The 11,797-nt window shown below is 43.0% G+C and overlaps 1 protein-coding gene across 1 annotated transcript in view; it reads left to right on the forward strand.

Annotated features, from left to right (window-relative positions):
• LOC311007190 (CD151 antigen-like) overlaps positions 1-11,553 on the forward strand; it is a 30,390-nt gene extending 18,837 nt beyond the window's left edge. The window contains exons 4-8 of the mRNA XM_084000287.1: positions 4,918-4,992; positions 7,898-8,002; positions 9,313-9,471; positions 10,121-10,207; positions 10,303-11,553. Of these exons, the coding sequence (XP_083856413.1) occupies positions 4,918-4,992; positions 7,898-8,002; positions 9,313-9,471; positions 10,121-10,207; positions 10,303-10,362 (486 nt within the window). The 3' untranslated portion in view covers positions 10,363-11,553. The remainder of the gene's footprint in view (positions 1-4,917; positions 4,993-7,897; positions 8,003-9,312; positions 9,472-10,120; positions 10,208-10,302) is intronic.
• Positions 11,554-11,797: the final 244 nt, after the last annotated feature.

The raw sequence follows: 11,797 nt of genomic DNA on the forward strand, positions 1-11,797 counted from the left end.
TGTTTTGTAGTTACGCCAGGATGCCCACATGCATCCCACTGGAGTTTGAAGCCAATGCAGAGTTAAAAAATAAAAAATGTTTTGTACACACAAACCTGCAGAGAGTCATTCTGACTGTAATTACACTGTGCCATTAGGTCGCCCGGGAGAAGGATGGCAGCTCAGACGTAAAATGAGTGTCTGTGAGAGAGAGCGTGTCTGAGATCATGAGGACTCACTGAGGAGTCAGTGCAGTCAGTAATTCAGCCAACAACAGGTCCTCTAACAGCCCCTGTACACACCACTGTTACTGTGGGATCAGTCTGCGTGGCAGTGTGTGTATGATATCATGTCCTCTGGCCTTCCCCTCTCTATCCCTCACAGAGTCTCAGGAAAACTGCTCTTATTTGTGATGTGATGGGTAGAACCCGACCGAGTAATCAGCCTTTCTTAGACATGTGGTATCATGTATGCGTTGGCTCATAAGAACAGAGGTAGACACTTGTGCAAACTGACTGAGTTTGATTTAGATATCCTTGTATTTGTTGTCGATTTGAGGAAAAATTAGATTTTGTGTCATTTCTGGTGTGTGGGTTGATGGAAAAATGTAATGTGTTCATTTAACTTTGTTAACCATATGTCCTATTTTGCAGAGAAGTTGTGTGAGAAGGCTTTGTCCAGTTTGAATTGGTAGAAGGGCCTTGGGATAGTGGACGTATGCAACCTGCTTCAATAGAACAAAGTTTTGAAAACATCTTCCTTGCAATGTAAGAGATAATGTGCCTGTTGCTAGGCAAGGTGACATGTCTTATGCACTCTGTTTAAATACTGAGAGAGTTCTTCGTTCGGGGATCTCCTCCAACAACCCATAACTGTTGTACTGACACGGGCTTGTGCAAAGAAAGTGTGTTATTACCCACGATAGGATGTTGCCCTTTTTGTAGATATTCTTATTCATTGCATTTTTTTTTTTAGAGTTTACCCCAGTGATGCACGGATGCCATTTTAAAGCAGAACTATGCAGGATTTCGGCTGTAATTATTGTGGCTCAGAGTCACTGTGATGGTAGAGTGACCTATTATGAGGTGAATGGGGTCTAGGCCAATGCGCCCACCCCCAGTGTTGCCAACTTGGCGACTTTGTCGCTAAATCTGGCGACTTTCCAACCCCTCTTGGTGACTTTTTTTGTCAAAAGCGACTAGCGACAAATCTAGCGACTTTTTCCCGTGATATTACAAACGTTTCTGGACCTGAAATCACGTTATCACAGCTGTTTTCAACGAGCAGCGGCGCTGCCGCGGGCACTCACAGGTAGTCAGCCTACACACAGTAGTGTCACGGAGCTGCCTCCGCTGCATTCAGAGACGCACTGCTCCAGAGCGCCGCTGGCCGCTGCCGCCGACAACCGACAACCCCCCCCCCCCCCCCCCGAGATAATGACGTCATTTAGCGACTTTTAGCGACTTTTACAACAGCCAATAGCGACTTTGCTTACTGAGGAGTTGGCAACACTGCCCACCCCCCCCCACTGGCTGAAAACCGCACTTGCAAGATCAGTCCTCCGTCTCGGTGTCACAAATCTCATCAATGGATAGAACTATCGCGAGAAACTGCCTTATGGCAGTACGAGATAAGAACGCAGATGACGTCATGCATGTCATGAATCGTGATTGGTTTGAGTTCGGAAAGTCGGAGGAAACCATGGAAACATGTTTGTACTGATGAAGTTCGGCTTGTGGCTAACACGGAGCTAATGCTAACAGACACACACACACCATGGATCTTTTATAAGATAATGTAATACATCATGACACACACACACACGCCTTCGCGTTTTGGAACCTTTATTCATGTGTGTGTATGTCTGTGTCTTTGTGTCTTTGTCTGTGTGTGGCCGTATTAGCGTTAGCTCCGTGTTAGCATTAGCTCCCTGTTAGCGTTAGCTCCGTGTTAGCATTAGCTCCGTGCTTAGCAAACACTGCTCTCTACCTTCAGCAGTAAACACAAGCACGTGTAGGGAGGGGGTGGAGGAGGTGGCGGCGGCGAGTTTTTTTTTTACGACAGTGACATGTGCCTCCCAGAACTGTGGGGGAGCCCCGGAGAGGGAAAAAAAGAGAAACCAACGAAGGAGCGAGCTATTTCCGGCCAAGTTGCATAGTTCTGCTTTAAATAAACAAAATTATTAATTGTTTAACAGTAAAGTGTTGTGCTACTAATACTATCCATGTCAAATGATGAATATTGGTTAATCAGTTATTGGAATATTTTAGCCCTGAAGTTAAGATATTGGTCAGGCCCCAGTAATAATCCTCACTTTTTAGCCTTGTATAATTTGTTTGTAACTCTTTACCTGCGTCCTCATTCTTCTTGATGCACGATTCAAATGGGGCACATGGAGATCATGCAAACATGGAGGCTTACATGGGCACCTGTTTGCTTGCATGTAAGAAATAGGGCTTAAAAGCCACGTTATACACTGCCACAACAAAAGGAAAGTGGAGTGAAATGCCATGTGAGGGGAGGGGGGTTCCTTAATTACTGTATGTGACCCCTGGAAAAGAACCTCTGACAGAGGATAGTGGTGCTCTAAGTCTGTTGATCCTCTGCCCATAGCTGGGTGTGGGTGGGTGTGGTCATGTAGCCAAATTGCTACATGAATGAATTGAGTACAAACAAAACCAAACCACATAGATTGTACATTTTAAATAGAATTCACACAAATAATTCATTCTTTCTTAATTTCCAAGCATGTTTTATAAAGGTAGCTATAGTAAAAAGGTGCTTCGGTCCATCAAAAAGTGTAGAAACACAATGTTATCAGCACAAGGAGGAGTCAAACACCTGGTTTACTGCCATTAGAAGATAACCATTTCATGTTATATTCCTGCATGTATGCATCTACAGTTGTCTTCATGTTTTTCTCCAGACCTGCAACACATCGTCATCCCCATCTCATCTTCAGAGTCTGCTCAGTGTTCAGACTCGGAGCCGCTCAGAGAAATTATCAGGCCAGACCATCAAATCAAAGACACCATCCACTTTTCTGGGCTGATTTTGTCTCACTGATAGCAGCAGGCCAGAGGAATCCAGGTCAAGGTTTTGGTCCGATAATATCGCTTCTTGTCTTTAATTCTGAAAAAAATAGCTTGGCATGAAAAGCAGAACTTCCCTCAAACTCCCACGAGGTTGTCACACATCAGATACCGACCATAAACTCTAAAGCACAAACCTCACTTAAAGTCACAGTGTGAGATGTACCACTGTGCAATGTGACTAAAAGTTTTGTAGTTTCAGGCTTTAACACACATACTTGGAGCAAGAGAACTGGTTTATTCCAGTTTGCTTAACTTAAAGGGATAGTTCAACATTTTTGGCAAATTGGCCCATTGCCATAATCCCCATAGTTTTAGGAGTAGGTTCGTTACCTTTAATTGTCGGTGCAAGCTATTTTTAGAACGGCGGAGCAGAGCCGCGAGCTGCTCAGAGCTACGCTACGGAGGCTAATGGGGTTTCTTGGTTTCCCCCTAGCCTCCGTAGCGTAGCTCTGAGCAGCTTGCGACTCTGCTCCGCCGTTCTAAAAATAGCTTGCACCGACAATTAAAGGTAACGAACCTACTCCTAAGACTATAAAGATTATGGCAATTAGCCAATTTCCCAAAATGTTGAACTATCCCTTTAAAGTTTTATCATCTGTTTTGACAGGGTTTTTTTTATTGCAATGATTCCTACCAGTTGTGAAGCTTTTTCTTGCTGTTGTATTCCAGTATCAGGTTACATCAGTTATATCAGAAACACCCCCCGTCTGTGGCGTAATGAGCTGAAAGTGACCTAACAAGATCGTACCAACTGTCTGTTTAGACAATTTGTTCCATCCTCCAGTGTTCTGAGATTGATCTGACTGTTCATTCCCTCATCATCGTCACCTTTATGCTCATTGATTAAACATTTTGCAGGCCTGCCACATGCTGCCCTTGAAGTTTCAGACTCTTGCTGTGTCCTAGTTCCATATTTCATGCTAATTGTATATAGTGTATATACTGTCTGCTGCTGTGGCATACCGGTGGTGCAGCTGGTGCCAGAAGTCAGTGTGAAAGAAGTTGTTTATAGAGATGAAAGAACAGAGAATTACCAGCTGAATTTGTAGCACACAGCCTCTTAGAGTCTCAGCTCTTTATTTATCTCTCCTATCGCAACGTCACCGTTTCTGTTGGGTCTCATCACTCTCACAGCCCTGTTTTCAGAAACAGGAGGCAGCTGCTTTCTGTGGAAAAGCTTTAAGAACCAACAGCACACAACCTGCTGAACAACAAATGGCAGACAGACACACTTAGAGACTAGTTGGTGAGCGTATGTTTGAAGTAGGTTGAGAACAAAAGCGGAGCTAAAAGAGAGTGAACATTGGAATTGTGTTTGCCACATGGCCACAAACGTGATGCTAAATGACTGAAAATGCTGCTTCAAAACTGCTGGGTCTTAGAAAAAGCAACTTAAAAGATCACGATCAATAATCAATGATAAAAAAGTTGATGATGTCAATATTCAGTTCAATCATTCAGTCACTCAGTGTAGGATTGTATCTCTTCTATTAACAAATCAAGGAAATAACACAGTATATTTAGGTATTTAATCTACTGTGAGCAGCACCTGTGCTCCATATGTGCTTTGCATCTTGGGAGAATAGTTATGGATTTGAGACTGTTGCTGTTTTCCATCAATCAGAAATGTATTTCCAGTGAAACCTTCATCTCAGATGGATGTATTTAATCACATTAACACATCAATAAATCAAGAGCTTTTGTTTACGCTATCTTTCCAGCTGCACTGCAGTGTGTGCCTTTAAAATGCACCAACTTGATATTTTGAAGCCACCTGTCACTTCATCACATCAGGCTGCACTGACTGTGTTTCTTTTCCTCCCAATGTCCCCCGTGTCCACAGTACTTTGTCCTGCTGCTGTGCATCTTCCTGTTGGAGGTCCTGGCTGGCGTCCTGGCATATATCTACTACCAGCAGGTAATCTCACTTGGGCCAATAAAAAAGAAAGGATTTTCAAATGGAAGTCATTAGGTTGTATGGAGAAGCAGCTGGGAAATCTGGGAAGAGAGACTGATTGAAAATGACAGGAAAGTGTAATTTAAAATTAAATGCATGGGCGCGATCTGTCTGAAGAAATAAGACTTCACTAAAAGGTGTTGGCGTTACAAAAGCTGGCGAATCTTGTGAGTGCAGTTTTTGATCAATGTAGTTCTTTATCAAAATGTCAAAAAAAATCAAAGTAAAGTGGTTTGAACACAAGTAAACCCTCATTTGATATTAAACATGACATCTGTGTGTTCAGCAGGAATAATGGATCAACAGAACATGCTGATAAAAGTTAATCGGAGCACAAAGTCAGAAGTGTTTTGATAAATCTCAGTTCCCACGTAGCACAGACTGCCCTGGAATTTCATCTACGACAAAGGCAGCAAGATAAATGAGATCACAGTGAGGGAGTATAAGACAGCCCATTAAAAATACAAATATCAGACTGACCATATTACTCGTGGTACATTTAGTCCAAATGGAATGAAAAATGCCTCCAGTACGGCACATAACGAGGCTGAATGCTCTGTCAGAGGAATTAAAAAAACATCTTATGACTTTGAACTGAGGCACCATTGAAGTACAAAGAAATGAAGAACTCTCACGAACACAGGTTAATGATTTAAGAGATTAAAATACTGTTTAGCAATACAAAATATGAACTAAATATTCATGTGATTATTTTCTGGTTGATGCAAAAGCTAAATTAAAACTGACAGCCTCCCTCGGAGCAAGCAGTTGCAAATGAGAGTGCTCTTTTTTTGTTTTGTTTTTTTGTCTTGTGCAATATTAACATGACACAGCTCCCACCCCGACTAGTCTGAAAGTCTGGTCGGCTCGTAGCTCAGCAACAGGACTTTTCTCAGTCTCGAGGTGCACTGCTATCATTATAACTGCCTCATTCATAATACACAACTCATCTGAACACGAGCAGTCACCGAGCACCACGGCTCTCTCCAGCCTCCCGAAGCTCTGTCTCCTCTGTTCACTTCTACTGAGTCTCACCAAAATCTCTGAAGCCACTCTTCCTCTCCCTCACACTGTTTCCTCCATTGTTATTATTCCTCATTCCTCACTATTGTAATTAGTTATGAGTTGAGTCATGAGATGAGTTACCAGCCGTGCCTTTGTCAGAACTGTAGGTTTTTATCGAGCTTCTCCACCGACTGTAAAGGAACATACAGGTTCCCTCTGTCAGAAACCTGCGCTTACCTCGTGCTACTTGCAGGCAATGAGTCATTAATAATTATTATATAAATTAGCCCACATATAAAAATCAAACAGTGTTAAATCTTGTCGACATTCAAACTAGAAATAAAGAGTCCTCTTATAGCTTAAAATACCAAAATGTTGATTAAAAGATCTTGTGATTGAAAACGGCATAATGTGTTCAAATTATAGACTCTCCACTCCCATCAGCTGAAGCACTGAACACTAAGTGCATAATCGAAACAGCAGGTAAAATTATAACTTGTCTGAAATCAGTTTAAAGCTCTGCTCTGTGGGAGACAACCAGCTTCAGGTTGCAGAATACTTCTCCTGATGCTATAAGGACTGGAAATGTTGTAGCCTGCACCTTTCATAGTGATACACTCAGCTCTTGTTTAGACACTTAGTTATATAATTGCCAATATGTTGTGTATAAGTGATGTTTTTACTGCCATAACGAAAACAAATTGTGCTGCCTCACAACTTCAGGCTAGTTGCATCTTTGTCATTTGGCTTTTTTTTTTATCATCTTCATAAATAACAACTTGAGTTACATTGATGCAGCAGTGTCAACTATGGTCATGTAGCTTTGAGGTTGCATGCTGCAGAATAGAGACTGTCCTGTAAAGAGGAGCCCATAGGTTGTTAATACAGCAGGTTATTATAACCCATAGTTAGGTTTTGTTGCCAGGCAACATCTAGTGGCTGTAGTAATAACACCAGGCGCAGAGGGAAAAGTGTGTTGACGTAGTAAAGAGCAGCAGGGGAGCAGAGGGTGGAGTTCGATTCCCACGGGAAACCACACAAGTTGTTTGTTTTATCCACGAGCGTTCGGCAGAGTTAACCTCACTGTTGCTGTTGTAACCATGACGACAGAGATCATCTTAATGCTGAGGAAGGACTGATTTTAACATCAGTGTCTGGGGGAACCAGGTTGAGGACTGGTTGCAGCTCTCTCTCTGTTGCAGCCTCATTTCACAGCCCGACACGTGTTTGTTTTTATCTGTGTGTGTTTAACGTGGCGCCACAGCGCCGCTCGCTCACACACCTGCCATCTCTACTCACTGGGCCGTCGTTTTCACCTCTCTGCCGCAGTCTGGCCCAAACTGTCAACAGGTAAAAATGAAAAGCTGAACTCTCCCATCCCTCCCATTTCCTCCTCCTCTCCTCTTCCTCCTCTCTTCTCCTCTCCCTCTTTGTCTCATCTCTCTCCTCCCTCCCCTCCTCTCTCTTCATCATTCATTCCCTTGATATCTCCTTCACGCTTTGATTTACAGTGGTTTCCCAGCTGGCTTGTTGCCATAGAAACTGAGCCCCCCAGACCTCCCGCTCCTACAGTGAGCATCGTCTGCCGCTGGTTTAAGAGAACAGGGGGAGAGGAAAAAAAAGAAAACCACACAGACAGACTTGTAGCATCTTGGCCCCGGCTGCGTCCTCGTCTGCTCCTCCGTCATTACAACTGTTGTCATTTAATCCTCTCTGCTATTCATCTCATCAGTAGCAAAATCAACTGGTGCAACCCATATGTCACCAACGGTCGTGCTCCGTGCTGGCCTTGGGTCACCGTGTAGTGGGCTGCTAGTGCATTTATTTGTGACCGTGTGTGTGTGTGTGTGTGTGTTAACAGTTGAACGAGGAGCTGAAGCAGAACCTGAAAGAGACCATGACCAAGAAGTATAAACAGGAGGGCAATGAAGACATCACCGACGCTGTGAACAAACTGCAGCAGGAGGTGAGCACTGTATCAGATGGAGATTAATTTAAAGTTTTATCAGTTTCAATGTCAACACAAACCACATTGTAACTGGTGTTTACTTTCAAGAGTGCAGACACACCCACTGTTTTTTTTTGTTTTTTTTCTTTGACTCAAAATACTGTGAAGCCAGAGCTGGACATGAGGAGGAGTTTGGAGTTTGTTTGCATCCACACCTCTGTTTCATAAATGAACCTTATCAAGAGTCACATGGACTGGCATGTGGCTGGCTGACTGGACTGAGTTTTGGTAACCTATCATCCCATCAGATTAGAGATTCTGGTGATGGGGCCGAGTCAAAACAAATCCGATTCTAATCCCTCTGACTTGAGCTAAGCATGATGGACTTGTCTGCACTCGCTGCTGTAATTTACCACCTCTTTTACTCACACCAGTTGACAGCACATGAAGGAATGGATAAATCTGAGCTGCAGCTGAGACTTCACTACGTTTATATTTTATACTCGGTTTTTCCAGCACGAGGAGCCCCCAGCTATCAGATGTCAACATTTACTCTTTCCTCTTTCTTCTAAAATGTTATTTTCTCGCATTTACAGTCATTTGTTTGGACTTGATGCACTTTCACTAAAAGGAATAGTTTCACATTTTTGAGCTTTTTGAGTTTTTTTGTTGTTGTTTTTTTCAAGAGTTACTGCAGGTGAGAGAATGGGTGTGAAGGTGCAGTCAGCAGCTGTTGGCTCACTTGCCATCGTCCAGCACATCCAACATCCATCTATTGACTACACTGCTTATCTGTACAGGGTTCTGCAGGGGAGGGGGGGCATCCTGGACAGGTCCTCACTGGTCTGACATATAGAGACAAACAACCTCACACACACTCACATTCACACGCCAACTATAGTCAACCTACTGGACACTGGAGAGAACACAGGCACAGGGAGAAGATGCAAACAAACTGAATAAAAAGACAGATGTTTAGTCCAGTGTCAAGTGTTGTGGTTTTATTGGCTGTTGAGTGTTGATTTGGGATCAGTTGTTAGACGATCAGCAGAGACTCCAGGACTCTTTACTGCTCCTGCCCCCCCACCCCCAATCCTCTGGTGTAATTCTCACTTACAAAGCAAATAGCCTATTTCCCAAAAATGTTAAAGCATTTCTTGCGCAAATGACCCAGAGTTCAGCTTATCTCATCTTGCTTTAGTGGGGTGCGGTATTGATCGGAGAACAAAGCGGTTTCTAATGTTTCTTGTTTATCTGTGTCCTCCTTTTCCTTTTTGCCGCTCACCACCTGTGGAGTTAAAAGTGTTTTCCATCCTCTCCCATGTCAGTTCAAGTGCTGCGGCAGCAACAACTCATCGGATTGGGCCGCCAGCATCTGGATCCGCTCCAGAGAGTCGGATCTCCGGGAGGTGCCTGACAGCTGCTGTAAGAGTCCCACTGAGCTCTGTGGCCGCAGGGACCACCCGTCCAACATCTACAAGGTGGAGGTGAGGGGATGTCATGAAGGGTGCTGCGGGTATCAACAGCAGACCAGTTTTCACTACTGGCAGCTTGATCAGTAGGTCCGTCATGTCTCATTCTGGCAACACAGAGAGAGCAGCGGAGTGGGAGCCGACGTATCAGAAGTGTATACATTAGGGGTGGGAATCTTTTACTATCTCCCGATTCGATTCTGATTTTTGGGGCTACGGTTCGATTCAAAACGATTTGATTCATAATGATTTCTGATTCAGTCTATCGGTGTGCAAAGGATCCTCATGATCTATTCCAGTCTGCTTTGCAAGACAGAATGACTAAAGTGTCTTTTTCACATGTATTGAGTTTTAAACATTTATCCATGCTTAGATGGAATTGTTGAAACTGTTGCATAAAAGCAATATCACATATTGCTTAAGTAACAAAATTAAAAGTGCCTCTTTATTAAAAAAAATAGTGCCGTTAAACATGCTGCCTTTTAAATTCTAAGGAAATGGAGGCCGACAGCCAGCAGATTTGTTTCATTTTTTTGGGACATTTTATATCGATTCTGAATCGTATTAAATGAGAATTGCAATTTGATTTTTTGGCACACCCCTAGTATACATTCTGTCTGTTTGAGATTCAACCGAATGAACACACACTTTGTTTTTCATTTAGGGCGGCTGCATCTCTAAACTGGAGACGTTCATCCTGGACCACCTGAAGATCATCGGAGCAGTGGGTGTGGGGATTGCATGTGTACAGGTGAGTCAAGAACAACACATAGAGATTAAATGTGTATCCATGGAGATAGCAGTTTTGCTGAATTACATTCTGCTTCCCCTCCATCCTCTGCGCAGATCATAGGGATGGTGTTTACGTGCTGCCTGTATCGAAGTCTAAAGTCAGAGCCGTACTAGGAGCAGCAGAGGAGAAGTGTGTGGGTGACGGAGGCAACATCATCAGCACATGCTCAACTCAAACAGCCCATAGGTTCTTTTCGTTCGCTGTGCGCATCAGGGGATGGAGAATTTGGCAAGTGATCAGATTGCACATCAGAGGATCTCATTTTGGTAAACAAAGGGTGGAAAAACACTACAAGGTTTCTTGAAGTAATTAGGCACTTAAATTGCAGTCTCAGCTCCATCGTCAAGATCACAGCGCTGTGAGAAAAAAAACCTCCGAGAGAGAAACTGATGAGAATTTTAGCACGGATTGTGCAAATTAGTGTGCGACAGCCTCCACGGTACCGAAACAATGTAGTTTTCTTCCACTCTGATTCCCTCAGTGTACATTCCGACGTGCGGACCAGGTGCTACAGCGGAGAGCGGTGTAAAGATCAGTGGAGTAAAACTGGCATTTTGCAGAACATGTTAATCCCGGTGGCAGCAGCAGCTTCTCTTTCCCAGCAGCACGGTTTAACAAGCCCACCTCTGGGGCCCTCCTCTACCGCTACAGCGTTTTGTTTCCACATTAACCAGCCACTTGTGCATTTTAAATCTTTGTTCGATAGCGGCCTTTTAAACTTTTCAACTGTTAGTTTTTATACTTTGTAAATGATGATTTGAACTGAGGTGCTTTCTTGTGGCCTTTTATTTTCCCTTTTAAAGCTTGATATGGAGACATGTCAGTGTCATGATCATGTTTTTAATCAGACTTGATCTGCTGGTGAAGGTACACTACTTAGTGCCTTGCTAAATAACGCAACTGTGCCAGTCGAGTAATGCCAGCTTTTTTACCCTGTATGACCACGGTAAAGTGTAAAGGCTGATGCTAATGAAGTGACTCTGTGATTGTGTTATTGATACAGTATTGCTCATAAGACAGTGCCTCACATTTTTTAATTTTATCACCACCTTTTGTATTAAACAGTTTTATCCACTGATGCCAAAGTTTCAAACCGTAAAGTTTTGCAAGGACCTACTGTAACTCTTCCAGCCTCATTCAATGTATCTACTATTTTTAGACTGTTTTCTTAAATTAAGTTTTTTTCATTACTTTTCAATAGACCATGAATATATTATTGTATTTAACAAAAACGTGGTAGAAAATACTCATAGTCTCTCACTGTAATTAATGTTTTTTTTTTCCTGTGTGCCTCAAAGACAACTCTAAATTAATCTGCTGTATTTTTGTTTTTGTGATGAATTTTACCTTGAATAAACACTGATCAACAACACACTTTGCCTCTGCTCTGTTTGCTCTCCCAGGAGAAGCCTGGCAGCAGGTAGCTATAGGAACACTGTAACGAGGAGCACCCGCATTTTTAATTCTGTTAATAAATTCTGTTGAGCAGCAGCGTCCTTCACCTCACAGTTATCAGGTCGCGTCATCCCAAAACCTGCCAAAATAAAC

This window comes from Trachurus trachurus (assembly GCF_905171665.1).
Source record: "Trachurus trachurus genome assembly, chromosome: 3".
NCBI classification, from domain to species: Eukaryota; Metazoa; Chordata; class Actinopteri; order Carangiformes; family Carangidae; genus Trachurus; species Trachurus trachurus.